This window comes from Pseudochaenichthys georgianus, chromosome 12 (assembly GCF_902827115.2).
Source record: "Pseudochaenichthys georgianus chromosome 12, fPseGeo1.2, whole genome shotgun sequence".
Lineage (NCBI taxonomy): Eukaryota > Metazoa > Chordata > Actinopteri > Perciformes > Channichthyidae > Pseudochaenichthys > Pseudochaenichthys georgianus.
In genome coordinates, this window is record NC_047514.1 from 12,436,594 (window position 1) to 12,456,679 (window position 20,086).

The following is a 20,086-nucleotide window of genomic DNA, read 5'->3' on the forward strand; positions in this document are numbered from 1 at the left end:
CGGTTAGCCTACGTAGAAACATTTTAAATTCCCTTTATTCAAGTAACGTGACGAAATCAACACTACGCCATCATCATAGCGTTTAAGCAGGTGCTATATCTCCACAATGCATCCTTTATGTATCATTTCAAACCAGAAGGCCCTACTTTTTGTCACCAACAATGGGCATTTAAAGCACCAGAGCACAACTCCCCGGCTAATTGTTTCATTTTGGAGAGCTGAGCCTTTAAAGCTGCGCCCGTCTTTGATCCTATGGCCTCTGCTTTCTCCGAGGTCAGGTAAGGTCAGATGTGAGGAGAGCAAACAATTGCCAACCTCCTGCTCCAAATCCCTCCACTATGCCACACTCCCCGTCAGCTGCGACGCTCCCAGCATATGTGAGCGCGGCGTGTCTGAGTCTGGATCCACAGGAATGTGTGACATGCGCGCACACGCACACACATACACACACACACACAGTTCAGGCCTGTGTGGTAGGGCTGTGCGATTATGGCAAAAAACTTAATCATGATTATTTTGGTCAATAAGTGATATCACGATTATTAAAAACGAATATCCATATACTTTGAAAACATCAATTTATTGAAAAATGTGAACAATATGTTTTTAACGGTTGATTACCCTGAACTTTAAGTATAATTCAACTGAAAAACCAATAAAAAAAAATTAAAAAAAATCATATTAGCTTTATTTCGATTACGTTCTATCCGTAATCGTTGCAAGCCAAAATCGTAATCGAGATTAAAATACGATTAATTGCACAGCCCTACTGTGTGGCAGGTTTGCTTGCAAAACTAACAGACACTTGACTTCATTAGGATGTGTGAATGGATGTAGCAGTAAGACGGGGTGAAAAGCAAGGGAGACTGATAAGGAAAGCGGAAAGGAGAATATTATTTCTGGATCTATCGGAGCAAAATGGATTCAATACATAAACTATGCTCACGGGAGAAGCCATCAACCTACGCTTAATGCCAAATAACCTTCATGTTTGCAGTTATCGCCTATAGATCCTTTCTGTTCATCTAAAGGAGCGTCTCTACACGATGCTGCATTCATACCTTCCTTCAAGTGGAGGAACAATCATTCTTACATTAGAGGCATCCACAGAAATATTGACGAATGTAATTATGATTAAAGGGTCGCAGTAAGGAATGTAAATGTTTGAGTCCATATACCTGTAGAAGCAGAATCAATGTAAGGTGATGACGCAAAATGTAAATATTCACCAAAGTAATGACATGTAGCCCTTCACTTTCAATGTTAAGAGAGGAGAAGATCATTATAACGCAGAGGGGCATTTCCATCTCTAACCTCTCGCCATACGTTCCCTTGCTTTTGCTATTCTACTTTAATGCTTTCTTCCATCATGTCAAGAGAGAGAACAGATGATTACATTAAGCGCTGAGCTGGAAACCTCTGGGATTCTGGCCTGCAGCTAAAAGTCACGATATGAAGAGAACATTTTTGCATTTTCACTTGTTTAAACGGTAAGCACATAATGCACCCAACCATACACTGCCTGAAGACATATTCCTACTAGAAAGCCTGGCCACATTTAATTTAAATTACAGTATTTAGGACTCATGTCTTCACCTTATTGCTCTTTGTTCTGACGGCTGATCTCATTTAGCACTGAGCTTTTATTGTGTACTTGCAAACAAGTTTACATTATTTGATAAGAGGCTTAGTGAACGATGTGTCAACACATCTGTTAATCCACATTTCATCTTTTGAAGGAATCACTGAACTCTTTCTACCTTTAGAGTAAGCTTCCTATTAGTGACCTGCAGTGGAAATGGCATTGAAACTCCTAGTACTCCATGTACTCCTCTGACCTTCCAGGCTAAGACGAAGATTAAACGAGAGCCTGAGCATGATGTATCAGAGAGACAAAGCAAAGCTAAAGAATAAGATAGAAGTGGACCCTTTAGTAAGCATATTGAACACTTCCTGCCTTAAAGTAAGAGCCTTCAAGCGAAGACAGTATAAGCCTTCTGTTCGGCTTTTACTGTAAAGCAGCTGCTGATGTTTTTGAGTCACAGCCAGAAATCACTATAGGTTAGTTTCTGCAGGTTTTAAGTGACATCTTCTTATCCTTTAAGATACTTCAAAGACAAGAGCCTTTTCTTCAAAATCTAACGGTTTAACAGTTTTCTGTAAATGGTAAATCCCTTAAGTGTCTTTGACTGCACCTACTTTCACGAAACAATCACAGAAGCAAAGATGGGAGTAGCAGAACGTTTTTATAACGCTACAAAAAGGCATCAAGAAAGACCTTGACTTTGTTGGTTGGGGTTGTAAACGCTTGCACATATGCTGGTTTCTTTTGAACATGAACTCATTATTTCGCTCACAAGTAAACAAGCTTTAACCTCAAAGGTTGCAGATTAGAAAGCGCTCAAATAAAATGTGTGTGTATATATTTGAGGGAAGAAACGATGTTGTCCTTGTGATACAAACACACACATGTTTAAAGTAGTGTATCCAAGGAATTGTTGATCAATTACGCGGGTCCAAACTAATCCTTCTCTTGAGCCGATTCAACAAACAAACCAAATAAGCGCTAAGAACCCAGAAATGTGAATGAAGAACAATTTCACAGAATGGTCTGGAGATTCAAACACACACAAATGAAAAACACATACACACACACACACACACACACACACACACACACACACACACACACACACACACACACACACACACACACACACCACACACACACACACACACACACACACACATACACACACACACACACACACACACAGGCTAATTACTGCCAAAAACATCACAGTGCTCGAATGAGGATATTGGACTCTGGAAGAAGGCCATTTAAGCACACGTACACACACACACACACACACACACACACACACACACACACACACACACACACACACACACACACACACACACACACACACACACACACACACACACACACACACACACACACACACACACACACACACACACACAGCTGCCCTTCACACTATGAGCCTGAGGGTGTGACAGGCAAGCACGCCAAAAGAGGATTTGTGGTGAAAAGCTTTGGGGAGGAGGGCGAGAGGGAATGAGAGAGAGATAGGAGGAGGAGCGGAGAAGAGGGGATTACATGGTGAATACTTCAATACTAAAACATACCAATTGGCTTGGGCTCACTCACACACACACACACACACACACACACACACACACACACACACACACACACACACACACACACACACACACACACACACACACACACACACACACACACACACACACACACACACACACACACACACACACAACACACACACACACACACACACACACACACACACACACACACACGACCAGACAGAGAATGGGATGATGGGTAACGCTAATACAAAACCACTGAGCCCCCCGGGAATCTGAACGACAAGCTGGTTTAACCTGCGGTGACCAAAACCAAGCAAGCTCTCTTATTCAACTCAAAACTGATCATCCAACTAAGTTACAGGAGGCGAAGATAGATTAAACTGTTTTTATTGGTAGTGTAAAACACAAGTATAGACTGTGAACTGTCAGCACTTATATTATCTAGAGGAGAAGGTATAGAAAGGAGCTACAACTATAGGTACAAGTTCCATTTCTGTTATTAGACTGTGACCTTCTGCTGGGAATGAAGCAGACAAACCGGAGGGACACCCATGCAATAAAGCCGGACAGTTTAATATGTATGATCTATTCCGTGCAGGATTCCATGAGAAGGTGCTCCTGCATGTAATAAATGGATTTCTGTGATAATCCAACTCCGTTGTATCACTACTGCTGTATTATTTCAAGTTCATATTTTAGTCGTTTTATTTGTATCCACCTAGGTGAAATCAGATTGTTTGAGTATGGCTTGCCTCACCAAAACACTGCTTTTTCTTATTTAGATGCATTATTCATCTGCATAATAAGAAGCTCATTTGCATTCACTCCCCATTTGTCTCTTAACATTCTATAACCACAAGATCCTCTGAGATGTGTTGGTCATAAGAGTCTCTTTTTTACTGTAAACTAAAGGTGAGCTGGATGTCCTTGCTGCAGGCAACACAACAACGTTTGGTGCACACACAGGGACAACGTTAAAGTCACATTTACTTTCAAAATATGTGTAAAAAACTCACTTAGCGATACTGTATTCTCATATTATAGCCTTATAATACTCTAAAGTATAAAGAATTAACACTATGGGGCGCTGGATTGCTGATTGTCTTTGCACAAACAGGAACGTGGTTAACAATGCATGGGACTGTATGTCATGAGAGGTGCCATGTTGAGGGGTTGGAGGTCGAAAGCAGCGCTCCAGATTCAGACGGGCTGCTGGAACGCTAGAGGACAGAGGGGACGGCTGCTGGCTGGCATGACGGATGCCACATGCTGGTCAGGTCAGCAGGGAATGAGGCTACGGAGTCGAGGGGCAGAGAGAGAGAGCGAGAGCGAGAGAGAGAGAGAGAGAGAGAGAGAGAGAGAGAGAGAGAGAGAGAGAGAGAGAGAGAGAGAGAGAGAGAGAGAGAGAGAGAGAGAGGACCGATTGGCTTGCACAAAATAAAAGGGTTAAGTTAAAAAATAATTGAAGCAGAGGGGGCAGTATATTTGTTTATCCATGCATCTGTTAATGTATTTGTGTATGTGTGTGTGTGTGTGTGTGTGTGTGTGTGTGTGTGTGTGTGTGTGTGTGTGTGTGTGTGTGTGTGTGTGTGTGTGTGTGTGTGTGTGTGTGTGTGTCATTTTCTGGGGGGTTTAACACTGCGGGAGTGCAGCGGACAGTTACATTGTCCCAGTTACAACGATTCAATGGAAGCACTGGGTGTAATGAAGACACAATGGCTAAGCTTCATGAGTGTGTGTGTGTGTGTGTGTGTGTGTGTGTGTGTGTGTGTGTGTGTGTGTGTGTGTGTGTGTGTGTGTGTGTGTGTGTGTGTGTGTGTGTGTGTGTGTGTGTGTGTGAGTGTGTGTCCATAGTTAGGATGCTGCAGTCTAGACCAAGGGATCAAGTGTAATCTCTCTCCAATGATACCACTGATGAGCTGTCCACTGTTGCTGTATTTTCTCTTTATGTCACTTGTGCTGCAGTGCATAGTTTTTATCTATTCATATGTTAATTTAAAGTTATTTTTGTGTTGTGGTATTTGACCCTTTTTGGCAGCAATTAAGGCTTGAAAACTTTACTTTGAAGTGTCAACATCACAACTATGTTTATTTTGAGTTAAAAAAGTATAGTGGTTAAAATATTCTGTAGTGGAAGCTTTGGTTTCTGACCACTAATGAGCAGTGAAGAAACGGCCAGCGTGAAGAGGACAGTCTGCAGTCATTAGCGGTGGGATCTTTGGTTGTTTTTCTAGGGGTAAACATGATCAACATCCCCCGAGTGCTCACAGTTTTTCACGTCAACAGTGAGTACGTTTTTTTGTGTTTCAATGAAAGAAGACTCAATCAGAAGCTCCAGGTGTCTAACAGAGAGGTAAACCCATAAGAAACCGTTACCCCCCTGCGAGCGAAGAGAAGGCATCAACATGACATTGACTGTGCAGAACGAGTAATGATTAATGCATCAGTTCTCTGCAGAAAGACACTGTGTGGGATACATGACACAGTGTTGTGCTTGGCAGCCTATGTTTAATTAGAATGGATTGGGGAATCAATATTGCTCTGCAGACACAAAAGAACTGCTCTGTTTGTAAACAAGGACACATTTCGTGGAATTTAAGTAATTATTTGTTTTACAATAGAAATGCCCCCACTTAACTCTAACCATTCAGGGACTGGTCATTAATGTATCCCCCGCTCACTCCTACCACAACCACCACTTTGCAAGAACCCCATGACAGATTCAATTAAAAATAAAACGTCATTACTCTTAGCTTTGAAACACTTCAGGCTAAACAAAAGCAGAGCCAGGAATATCTCTTTCTCTGCATGTTTTTCTCTAGGAAATGTTGTTTGGAACAGAAAAACACCCCAAGTAATCCAGCATGCAGATACTCAGCAAGTTGTCACACTGACGATATGTCCCGCTGCCAGGGACAAGGTGGGACACGCCGACACCCAACATGAGGATTACTGCCTTGCACCGTGGTAGTTTAACCACACACACACACACACACACACACACACACACACACACACACACACACACACACACACACACACACACACACACACACACACACACACACACACACACACACACACACACACACACACACACACACACACACACACACACACACACACACACACACGCACACACGCTTTCCTGTTTAAAGTAAATAATTATAACAACAGTCGGCTCCAAACAACGTGGCAGAGAAACTGAAGGGACATTCTTTACTGCATCCACTCCACACCAGCGCTGTATCAAAACCCCAGGCAATAACACATTGTCATTGCTATGATCTCATCTATTATGCAATTCTCTTTAAGTTGTGTCTTATTTTGTCATGGCTGTCATGTAACGTCCTTGCAACCTTTATTCTTGGGAGTCTCATATTGGCATCGTTGTCTCTCTCCTTTGAGCTTTACAAGCTAACCCTGCCAGTAAACAAATAGAAAAGTTGATTTTCCACGGTCCCTGAAAAGTTGACATTTCGGAAATACAAAGCAAAAGAGCATCACATATCAACAGGCACAGAAACACATTCACAAACACACACACAAAATACATTGTCGGTGTCATTTTGTCCCAGGAATAAGTTCAGATATTAAGTGTCAGCCATGAAGCCAGAATTAGACCAAAGTAACACTGATACGCCTCACTGTACCCTTCACACATTTTCTCTTCCTCACAAATCACAAACACACATTCCCTTCTTTTTTCCAAGCCCTTCTCCTTTCTCACCATTCCCCTCGTTCTCTCCCCAAACTGTGATTTCACACAATCCAGCTGACACCCAAGCACAGTACAGCATCTATGATATCATCAGTCTGCCAGCTATAACAGGCAGGCTGACATTACTGGCTGCCGGGACAAGAGAGGAGCCAGCAGTGAGCCCACCTCCCACAAATACACACACATGCACCAAATGTAAAGAAACTATGACTTCATATGAAAGAATACACACATGCCTGATGAAATATAATTGGAGCACTTTGTTACACACCACAAGGATTTTCTGTATCAGAACACACACACACACACACACACACACACACACACACACACACACACACACACACACACACACACACACACACACACACACACACACACACACACACACACACACACACACACACACACACACACACACACACACACACATAGATGATAACTCACCTGCACCTGCATGAGAGACCCCCGGTAGAAGCAGCATGCTGCAGCCGACAGGGCACTCCAGAGACTACACCTCTCCGTCATGTTGAGAGCACACCTTCCTCTGCTACCTTTCCTAAAAAACCTTTCCCTTCTTCTCTTCTGCCCTCTTCCCAGGGTGTCCTATCAAAGCCCCAAGCCCCTGGGTTAAGCCTGTCCCACCCCTGCCAGCGCCCTCGCCTCTCAACAGCCCCTCAACATAGTGCCACCACTACAGAACCAGGCTACGAGCTAAACAGCTAACACCACAGATACAGCTTTTAAGCAGCTGCTGGGAGACCACATTAGCTATATGAGCTAGGAGCGTGCCGCTAACAGCTGGTTCTGACAACAGCGAGAGATATTAGAGCTCCTGACATCTCCGCTGCTCCTGCTCTCGCTCCTCTCGCTGCACTTGCTGCACTTCACGCGGCTGCTAGGGATTACCTCATTGCTTGCTGATGAAAGGAGTGTGGGTGGGGGGAGGGCGGACCAGAGTGAGAGAGAGAGGGTGGGAGGGAGGGATGGATGGATGGAGGGAGGGAGGGGTGTATGGTATGGTAGCAGGCACAAGCGGAGAGGAGTGCTGTTGAAATGCAGGCAGAAAAACCCCACCCGCCCACCCGACGACCCCCGCTCCAGTGTTGAGACAATGCTGACACGGGGTGGGGTGCGAGGTTTAGGGTGGGAGAAGGAGTAAGTAAAACAAGGAGAAAGTGAAAGAAACATGGGAGGAGAGGGGAAAGAAAGATAATCAAAAGAAGAGCTGATGAATGAAGATGATGCGGGTTGGAAGGAGAGAGGAGGAGGAGGAGGAGGAGCGCAGCCCCCCGGAGGAATCTAACATTTCTTTAGCCATGAAAGGAACCCAGCAGGGGGGCCCCCACCATCCTACCATACACACACACACACACACACACACACACACACACACACACACACACACACACACATGCTTAAATGCAAATTCACACATTGTATTCCACCTACATATCGACACACACACACCACTTCATATAGTAGAGAAGGAAGGAGCCAAGGAGCGTTTGGTTCCCGGTGTGAAATAATGTTGATAGACGCTGTTACCCTTGTGTGTGTGTGTGTGTGTGTGTGTGTGTGTGTGTGTGTGTGTGTGTGTGTGTGTGTGTGTGTGTGTGTGTGTGTGTGTGTGTGTGTGTGTGTGTGTGTGTGTGTGTGTGTGTGTGTGTTTGAGAAAGAACTAGAGTGTGTCTGTGTGTGTGTGAGTGTGTGTGTGAATATAATGATGTGTCTCTAAAAAGGCCATGCAGACTGCAGCTAGACAGCTCATTATAGGCTGAAACACACAGGCAGGTGTTTCAAGGATAACACAGTGTGATTTTCACCGGCCCATTTCACACACACACACACACACACACACACACACACACACACACACACACACACACACACACACACACACACACACACACACACACACACACACACACACACACACACACACACACACACACACACACACACACACACACACACACACACACATACCGGCACGGAGATGTCGGGAGGGGTGGGGCTCTGTCTCCAGAGGCCTGAGTAAGTGACATCATCGAGGACGCCTCACCATGGCAACACTGCGCGAGCACTTGACAGCATCCACAATTCTGACACTGCATTTAGTTGGGTCTGCACCACTGCAGAGAAACATAACGCAAGAGAGGGACATAGCCAGGAGGAAGAGGAATATGCAACATATACCAGGTGATGAAAAATACTGTATGTTTGTTTAACTTTGTCATTAAGGTCATCTCTGCTCCACACAAACAATCAAGTCACTAAGCTGCCTCTTGAATGCATGCTAGTGGGTCACAGGCAGGGAGAAAAGGCCGATAGACGAGGAGCTACAAGACACGGGATGGAGAAGTTAACTGCAGCGACTCCTCTTAATGTAATCTCAAAGCATCCAGTGCTGGATTAGACAGATTACACAGCGGGGACACAAATAATCTCATAAAAGGGGTCCTGTGCTTTCCTTTCCTCAATCCTCAGTAATACCGCGGCAAGACAATCACAACATACAGCTGGCTGCTGTGCCACACACACGCAAACCAAAACGCATGTGACAATATGATGGATGCAGAGTTTAAAGCATGTATGGTCTGCTACAGCTGGGAGTGTTGGCAATGTTAGCAATGTTAGGATGTAATTCCCTCTCCGACTGGCCATAATGAAAATGCATTGCTCTGTGAGATCCATTAGCTAAAAGCCACTCCACTAAATTAGACTTTTATAAAAACATATGTCTTCGATTGCACCTCCGAAGAAGTATTTTGATTTGCACAAGTGGAACATATCCGGCTAGAAATGAGCACATCCTTTTATTGTTTTGTTTTCCTTTCTCTCGTGTTTCCACATGTCATTCAGCAATCTCAGAGGTATTAGGTTAAGTCAAACATCCAATGCTGCTGCGGGGAGATGTGACATTAAAGCATCACAACAGATTCCCTTCAACTGAGTCATACCGTTTGCTCTGGAAATTGTTGATGGAGAGAAAAAGATGATATGATATAACACCCAAGGGCAAATTGACAGTGGTGCAGCAGTAACTTGCTCCTTTTACTTACTTTTGGAAGAACTTTGTCTTGAATTGAGCCGACAAGTGACTGAATGTACTGAAATAAAATAATATGAGCCTCTTTAAGACATAAATGGATGATTCACGATTTACAACTCTCCGAATCAGACGCAATTCAACTGATAATGGAATGCCACAACACTTGTAATGTAATATAATGTGATGTTATCCCATACTGCGATCAACCAGTCCAAAGTCCATACAATACTATAACAGATAACATAAGAAAGTAAAAATCCTCAATGTATTCAAAGATTTATAGTTACATGTTTCATTATGGAGATAAATGTAACAATTACACATCTTTTACAAGGTTTTAAATCTAATAGACTGAACGCTCCACACACAGGTTAAGAGAAAAATGGTGACTTCGCCTCATTTTGTTCCTTTGGGAAGACTAAAGAGAGTCTCACTCTCACTTCGTTACCCTGAATCGTCTGTCTTGTTCTTTTCCTTTCCTCACTTCATTCTCACCACTTTTGCTTCGTTTGAATCCTTTTATCTAACTTCCTTTCATTCTCTGCATCCACAACAAGTCTGTCTGTCTGTCAGGAAACGTCTTCACAGGTCCACCATTTTCATCACTTTCTTTGACTGTCTCTTCTTCTCTTTATTGAACCTTTCTCTTTCCAGCATTCCCTGTACTCTCTCTATGCTCTATTGAATCCAACCCTTCTTATCACCCTGCTCCCCCCCTCACCTCATCCGGGCCTGTCATCACTTGTCCTAACCTCCTCCTTCCAGACTCCTCCGCTCTCCGATCCCTGTCCTTCCCCTTCTCCTCCGTGGCCATCCCTCATCCTTCCCGTCCTTCCACTATCTCTATATCTCCTCCCCTGCTTGGAGGCGGTCTTCAGTTATATATTAATTAGTGAGCCCCATCCCGCAGGCTGATAGGGAGCACAATGGAGAATCCCTGCAAGTGCCTGCAAGCGTCCCACTAATGAAAGGAGTGTGTATGTGTGTGTGGGAGAGGCGCTCAGAGATAGAAAGAGAAAGAACACACATTGAGAGAGTGTGTGTATATGTGTGCATGTGTGTGAGAGATGAAAAGACACTCCGAGGGCAGCTCAAGATTAGGTGTGCACACATATCTTTATGTGTGCACACGTGCGTCTGTAAAAACAAAGGACAGGCTCCGTTGGGGTTTAGTGGGGTACGGCTAATGATCTGCGTATGTATCTGATTGTCATCAGTGTGTTTTCACAGGGTGGACCGACTGGTTAATCCGTATCGAACCGACAGATAGCGTTTCAAAGGGAGTTGCGATAATGATGCGGTGAGAGAAAAAGGCCCGCTGGAAAACACTCCGACTTCGTCCTCGCAGACGAGTAAAAAAAATGAATTTAGGTGTGAAATAGCGCAATTAAAAAAATCAGCTGTCCTGCTTTAATCGCATTAAAACAAATTAGCCTTACACAAAAGTGTTGCTGTAGCAACGAGACACATTTTGAGCATGAATAAAGCAGTGTGTAATATGTTTTAAAAAGATCAATGTGCCATTATTCTCTGCCTCTTGTACTGCTCAGTTGCATGGGCATGCTGACCTTGAAGGGATTGGACACAATAACAGAAACACTAAAGATAGCATAGCCTTGCGGGAAAGATCTGCGATTTCTTTTTCTTGGACTCTCAGGTGTTCATTTTCCCGGATTTTTGCATGTGGTTGTAGAACTCTTTAGACTTTACAGCATCACATATTCTTTCAGTGTTTTCTGACTGAAGTAACAGGAGATCAAGCAGCCACCGCTGTACTGTATATCATAATTAATAAGGCAGTTAGACGGTGAGCCGTTTAAGGTTGATAACCACTTAACAAAGAGTGCTTGCAGAGTCAGCATTTTAGTCCTGCCTGAATATGAACGACTCTTGGATACATGTCATAAATATGCCACAAGTAACAATGGGTGCCTAAAGGACGATTCCTTCGGCAGGGCAAGTCTCCGCTTAACATCCAAATGATCTACATCTACATCAGTAGATTCATGCGCCAACATTTGAACAGACAGTCATTGTCCCCAGAGGATGAGGCGCACGACATTTGATGATTCCCTCACTTTTCCTTGGGGCCACCATGAGCTTGATGTGTTCATTAGCAGATGTCATTATTGTTTTGAATTGATGGTCAGCTGCAAACACTGACACATGTGTATAGCATTAAAAAAATATGTTATCACTCTCAACATAGTGGGTTTCACCAAACTGTCAAAGAGTAAAGGATATTGGAGAGTATAACATTTTAAAGGTGTTTCTGTTATTTTGTCAAATGTTATAGATAGTATATGCCACAATTGTACATTGTCACTGTTGTCATTGGTGACCTACATTGACTGATTAAGGCAAATATTTCAAAATGCAGACACTGTTGTTTACGATTTGTTTGTATGTATTTCTTTGTCTTTGTCTCTCTGTCTACACGGTGAAGGAACAGTAACTGGAGACTTTCCAGGGCTGTGTTACCGAGGGCCAACCCTGACAGTTCACACCCCTCCCATTTACAGAGGCGCCACATTAATTCATCCACACACACACACACACACACACACACACACACACACACACACACACACACACACAACACCACACACACACACACACACACACACACACACACACACACACACACACACACACACACACACACACCACACACACACACACACACACACACACACACACACACACACACACACACACGGCACTGCCTACATTTAATCAGGCAGCACAGATTCATACATATTTTGGAAATTCAAACCATTCGCATAATCAAACATGCAGTTACACACAGCTGAGCCCCTTCATACACACACTTTTTTTTTTTTTTTAGAGCACCAGTGTACCAGGCGTATGTTAATAAACCTCATATGATCCAAATTGTTCCACCTCCCCCCTGCTGCTCTGTCAAAGTAGCACCAAACCACTAAATAGGAGGGGAGACAAAGCAGGGCCGGGCTGCAGGCAAAGGCAAATGCACACAGTCGTAAAGCCACGCGTATACACAGTATTTGAAAACAAGCTGAGACAGAACTACTTACTTCATGACACATTATGGTCAGGAGTGTTTTCTTTGTACAAACCTCAGCTATTTTAAAACTGCCTTTTACATCTTTCACCCAAAGTAAAAATGAAAACAGAAGATATTGCTTGACCAGCCGTGCGTCCACATGAAAAATTAATGATGATGGATATTTTATGATAAAGCCTAAAAGATGAATAAATTGGGCTTTTCTCACTGATTGCTTATTTTCTTTGAGCATACATAGATCAGATCTGTCTTTCTGCATCACTGTGTCTCTTTTTGTATGTGTGATGTCACCTGTGTGTGAGAGTAGATTAGAGGACACATGTGACTAACGTGAGGAAGAGTCATTGGCCTGGTGTTTCCCACTCTAACAGGGAACACTGAGGCCAACTACTGATTTAAACATCAGCTGTCATAAATGTTTCAGGGAAATGGAAGAAGATGGAGGGACTGCTGGTAGCTTTCAGGAAGAGGGGGGGGCTGTTTCACTGTGTTTCAGAGCAGGACAAGAACAAGAAATAGGTGACAAAACAGGCATAAGGATTTGAAAAAGGCTGATCCCACATGACTTATTTCTTTAAAATCGCAATGAGGTCATTTAAAGCAGTCCTATGTTGAGCTTATTTCAAATTGAAACACTTTCAAACCAAGCAGAAGTCAGCAATATGTTTTGTATGTCAGTGTGAGAGAAGTGTATCAGTACTACATGGGCGTCCTGTCCAGTCCTATAGTGCAGGTTGTCTCACAGTGTTTTATAGCAAAGGTAGGTCAACTCCCCTGAAGTAAACATTACATCACCAACATCCTCATAAAAAATGTATACACTTTAAAGGTCACCTATTATGCAAAATCCTCTTTTTCATGTATTTTATACATAAACATGTGCCCCCTCTATGTAAAGAGATTCACTCACCTTTTGTCCTGATCAGTGGCGTTCTTATATGTACAAAAGTGGAGGGGCACGAACAACTTAGATGTGTATATATAAGCTTCTGGTGCTTTTTTAAACACTAAACAAATAGCTGTAGGCTATCCATGGTTCCGATAGAGAGGGGGGGGGGGGGGGGTCACAACATCACAATATCAATCGATCCAGCAGAGCAATCCAATAGCCTATAGGCAAAACACAGAAGATCAACAAAAGGTATGACATAAAATGAACTTACCAAAGCTGAAGTAGATGGTCAACTTCATTCATTTTCTTTCAATGTTACTGATTTGAATCGCTATACGCTGCTCTCTCTCTCATCTCCTCTTCACAAACAACTACTATTTTCGCGGCACACGTACTTACAGCCAATCAGCTCTCTGAATTATGAGATGACGTTTGGTAGGTACTTTTTTTGCCGCACACATTGAACAGAAAAATACTCTGAGCATACGCAATGTAGTTTTTACAGCACCCACTCACTTAGACCAGGGGTGGGGAACCTTTTTCCTCTCAAGGGCCATTTCAATTTGTTCATCATCCTCCGAGGGCCGTACACATTATTATTGACCTCTGCTTAAAAAAACTAAAATCACAGCCCATTCATTTGGCCTTTCTTTCAGGCTGTGCAAAGAAAAAGCAACCTCTGAATCCGGATATCTCACCATGACTCGCGCATGCATGCACGTGCACGGTGTGGCATGACCATCACAACAGAAATATATGGACCCAAGATGTGTGGAGGGGGCCTAACCTCCTCTAGGGGGGTCCGGGGGGCATGTTGAAGTTAAAAGCATCAATCTGGTGCACTTTGAGAGCAACATGAGGAGATCTATGGATATACCTCTCTCAACACCCAGATGAAACAGAACTGTAAGCAGATTTACTTTGTCTTTGTGGATATTTTACAAATCACTCCCCTTTTCAAAACTGTATTCTTGTTTATTAATAACAACTTTTTTTTTTACTGCCATATAGTATTTTATACCTTTTTACTTTTTGTTTTTTTATAACCATAATGATCATATAAAGATGTGCCTTTACCTCACTGGTTGTAGAAAAAGCTTCTTATATTCGTTAGCATAGCTAGCTAACCAGATGCTAATAACAACAAAGATATTGACTGTATGATCAGCATGACAGATGAACAGATCGCCACTGGGCTTTCAACTAAAGACACAGCCACGCACAAACTGCAGCATGTGTACGGCTCCTTTAGGTACTGCAGTTTCTGAAGTGCCTGGAGTGCTCTCTGTCAGAACTACACCCCAGTCAGACGAGACATATACCACGTGATGACACGTTAGGCTCGTGTTGTGTTCAAGGACCCTGACCTTGGCCAGGAAAAACAGGCACTCGCTTGTTTAATTTGTTTGCGGTCTAGATTTTCTTTTTTGCGTGTGTTTATAAATGACCTCGAGGGCCGTACCAAATGGTCTTGCGGGCCGTATACGGCCCGGGGGAAGGAGGTTCCCCACCCCTGACTTAGACAGTGAGAGAGAGGGGCTAGATCGGGGCTTGACCCACATGGCTCAAAACGGCACACTGTAGACACTAATTAGAAGAACACAGACTAAAACAGCAATGTACAGATGATCAGATGATTAAACATGATCTTAAAATATATTTTAAGATCTATTTTTTTTGCATTTTTTTCGGAATTATTATTTGAATTACTTTCTGCTGACACTAGGTGGGGCTGTGCCCCTAATGACCAGTCTCCACGGGTCCTGATCCATTTATATAAAACCTGTCTGAAAATGAGCTGATCAGATTTTGGTCACTTGATGTTGTCACTTATAACCATGAGCCCCCCCCCCCCCCCCCCCCCCACCCCACCTTATCACCTGAATCTCCTCCTAGAGCACCATTGAGTTTTTTTAAACCAAATATATCGCAGAGGGGCGTTGGGAGTGGCTCCTTATTTTCATCTAAAGTAAAAGACAGAGAATCAGCACTTTTGAAACAGGGCTGAAACAGAGGGGTTTATGGGATGCTACAATGATCTGTTTGGTGTTTCGAGCCAAACACTTCAGAGACATGTTTTGTATATATCTGAGACCTATAATATATTGATGAAAAACAATATAATAGGGGACCTTTAAACATAAATCTTCAGGTGGAAAAGAGCAGCGGGAGTATTTTGGAGAAAGTTGTTAAAGCCTCTTAGCAAATTGATGACAAAATTAGATGTGTCAGGATCTGGAAGGCTTGCCATTTGGCTACACTAACAATAGCGCCTCTAACATATTTTAGAAATGTTTGCTGTTTAGTTTACAACAGTTATGTTCATAAATGCAGCAGTAAAACAAGCTATATTCTCATTTATGAGAGCCTGATACAAAATATCCCTGGTCCAATAAACACCCAACAAGACAGTCTGATATTGCTGATTCACATATCTTCAGACTACATCAAATACATACACAAATACATAAACGATGTCTGTACTACAGCATTTATTTATTTACACTAGGAAAGTTGGAAGAATTGTGTATTTTCCCCAAACACTCACTAAATCACACACCTTTAAGCCATTCCATATGCTCCTCTTTTGATAACTAAAGTAATATGACTCATTGTTTACTATCATTCACTCAGCCTTCCCAAACATAGTTTAGACACCCTAAGCATAGTAAAGATCTGACAGAATTGTACATTTGTTATTATGTTGTGCTTTCTTAAACACAACTTCTAACAGGGCAGGCAGTGTGGGGGGATTTAAGTCGATGTGTTGTGGTCAGGGGAAGTTGCATGTATTTGTTTTACAAAAGGAATACAGGTCAGGGTCATAGGAGAAGGCTTTTACCGCACCTTTGATGGATAATCAATAGGACAACTCATCTCAGGAGCTCAACAGTGCCCTTCTCCTCCTCTCTTTTTTCTTCCTTGAGCTTCATTTCGGGTCTCTTTCTTTCCACTTTTGCTCTCAGTTGAAAATCCAATATCTGTATCAATGCGTTGTTTGTGGGTATACAGAATGCATGAAGGCCTATCATCATCTCCAAGGTCATGAAACATCCTCACAACACTCTCTGATCGATGTAAAGGAGATCAAAACTCCAGTGTGTGGGCCCCCCCTGCTGGCAGCAGCTCATACTGCTCACTAGCTGTTGACAGTGCTGACATTAGCACTGATTCACTCCAAATTCAATAGCTAAATGGCAGACTGAATCAGGTTCAATTCAGAGTGGAGCCGCGCTGAAATGAGGCACAACTGTTGAAGACTAAAGGGCCAATAATCAGCCACAATTACATCTGAAGAGCTCACATTAAAAAATCTAATTCAATAATAGGGTGGAGAGGAGGAAACTACTAAACTGCTGATGTAAAGGCTGAAGACTAAAACTCGAAGCTCCTGGCATCCCATGCATTGATGTGTGTGTGTGTGTGTGTGTGTGTGTGTGTGTGTGTGTGTGTGTGTGTGTGTGTGTGTGTGTGTGTGTGTGTGTGTGTGTGTGTGTGTGTGTGTGTGTGTGTGTGTGTGTGTGTGTGTGTGTGTGTGTGTGTGTGTGTGTGTGTGTGTGTGTGTGTGTGTGTGTGTGTCACGGAGAGTGAATTAAAATAAATAAAAGGACAAAATCCTTTTGTAAAGGAGCGAGCTGTTCAATTACATGCAAACACACACATACAAGAGCACATTCATCTGCAGAATTATATTCAAGTATAGACACAGACAGTTGAGGACAGTGTGTGTGCCAGAGGACAAAGGTACACACACACACACACACACACACACACACACACAACACACACACACACACACACACACACACACACACACACACACACACACACACACACACACACACACACACACACCACACACCACACACACACACAACACACCACACACACACACACACACCCACACACACACACGACACACACACACACACACACACACACACACATAAGCATACTTACCTTCACATATTCCCCTGGCTCTCTGCTTGCTCCATTATTCTTAAGAAACGTTAAAATATTAAATATAGTAAATGTTAGCCAGTGTAATAACAGGAAAAAGGCTGTAAACCCTGTTGAATTGTGTGAACATTTGTATCAAACACACATCGTGCACACAGTTATGTGTTTGATCTGGTCAGGTGAATGTTACTACAGACATAAAACACGGCTGTATTCCCATGCCCCTCCTCTGCGGCGGCCTCTCCACTGAGTTGCATGTTGTTGCAGGCCAGATTTATGCGAAAATGGATAGCAAACGCCACTGAGCAGCTAAGGTTGCCAAATAGGGAGCTGGCCTCTCAAATCTCCCAGGCACCATAACTCAACTTTTACACCTCATAGATGTATCCGGATCATGTGTCACCAAAACCCCCGCTAGCGCCGGAGCCCTGGGAGTCCTACTTTGGTACTTTGTGATACAGAGCGAGGGAGAGCTAAAGGGGCAATTACACTCGCAGACAAGTTTCGGGATCAATCGCCGCAGTTTCCAATTTGCATGATGGGTCTCATAGGGCCCCGAGCGAAGCTGTGTTACACATGACCACAGAGAGGCCAGATCAAAAGGGCCTCATCCAGGGGAATGTTAATAGGTCCCATGACAGAGGAGCTAATATTCCCTCACCAAACTGCCCCTGAGATTACATTTTTGAAAAATGGTTGTTCAGTGGAAAATATTTGCCCTCCATCAGCCATGATAACATCAGCATTTATCCAGACAAGAATGTGACTGAGATGTAAATAGAAAAACATACCAATCATACATCAGGCTATAAAAACAGCAGACCGAGATAGCAAGAAGGCCATCGAGCACTACAGTAGATTTATAATAAACACCATTTATCTTATGCAGAACCCCTCACAGTTGTTTTATGACTGCAGTAAAGCGATCTTTATTTAATCTCTTAATAACTTCTCAAAACACAATACAGAAAGCTTGGCAACGATGCAAAGTGTCTGCAGGCAATAGTCAATTTGTTGCAAACAAACCTCAAATAGAGCAGTAACTTAAGTTGCTGTATGAAACCCTTGTACTTTGACTTTAATGTTACACGTGATATAAAGCTTGACTTTTATTTGTTACTACTACTTCTACTCTGTACAAACAGCAACAGCATCTGACTCAGGATGTGAGAACAGAGGCTGTTCATAGGCTGTACAAACTGTAAAAGCTCTGAGAGAAACATGTTATCGTGGGCTATATAATTCAAATTGATTTGAAAATTGGCTTTGCTTGGGCTACACTTATCTGCATGTTATCTTTATTAATGAATCAGGTAATTGTTGTGTCTCTAAAATGTCACAAGTTAGTGAAAAACTTAACTACAAGTTAACATAACTATGTTTACCTTGTAGTTACGTTTTTCGTGTATTATGTTACAACATATATATGATCATCATTGAAAACTATTTCAATCTGACCTAACGTCCACCACTAAACTATATTTAGTTGTCATACAGTATAACACGAAAACGAGCATCAAGAACAGTTGAGATGGTAAAGCCAGAGATTTACTGTAAATCAACTAGTTTTTACCTTTAGTTAAACATCAATCTAGCTTAAATGAGTGCCCAATAATAAAGAACTACATATATATCATGCCAGCTATAAACCGACTAACACACACATGACACATTTCACTTCAAAGCCAAATCTTACCAGCAGCACCACCACTGACTGAGAAGTGAACTTTGTTTTCCATAAGGCAAAGCCAGACAAAGTATGAAGAGCTGCACTTTGGACAGAATAAGAGCAGGAGAGGGAAATGGACAGTCAGGCTGAGTGAAGTGCCTGTGATTTAGGGCTGAGGAGACAGAGAGCTCTTTGAAGTGGCCATAGTGAACCTACACTACACCATAAAGCCATATTTCCCACGGTCCCTGTGCTGAACTAATGGGCTGATGCTGCACGCTCGCACATGCGCATACCCACGCGTGCACACACACCGCAACATCCTACTGTAACACGATACACGCACACCGTTATCACGCATGGAATATTGTCGGCAGTGAGAGATGTCATGGGAAAGTAGCGAGGAGAAGATGCAATCGGGAGGAGTTACACAACATGTTTCCCTAAAACTAAAAACTAAACATTTGTTGATTAATCCACTTTATCCATTATCCTTTATCCACACATTATGTAACGCACACAATTAACGCACAAAATGACCTCGGTCTCCTGTGAGGAAACACACAAATCAATGTAAAATATAAGAAAACATAAAATAAACCAAC

The 20,086-nt window shown here is 42.8% G+C and overlaps 1 protein-coding gene across 1 annotated transcript in view; it reads right to left on the reverse strand.

Annotated features, from left to right (window-relative positions):
- The window catches only part of LOC117456200 (SH2 domain-containing protein 3C-like), a 36,803-nt gene extending 29,030 nt beyond the window's left edge, over positions 1-7,773 (reverse strand). Inside the window, exon 1 of the mRNA XM_034095985.2 lies at positions 7,307-7,773. Within this exon, the coding sequence (XP_033951876.1) occupies positions 7,307-7,387 (81 nt within the window). The 5' untranslated portion in view covers positions 7,388-7,773. The remainder of the gene's footprint in view (positions 1-7,306) is intronic.
- Between the last annotated feature and the right edge of the window lie 12,313 nt (positions 7,774-20,086).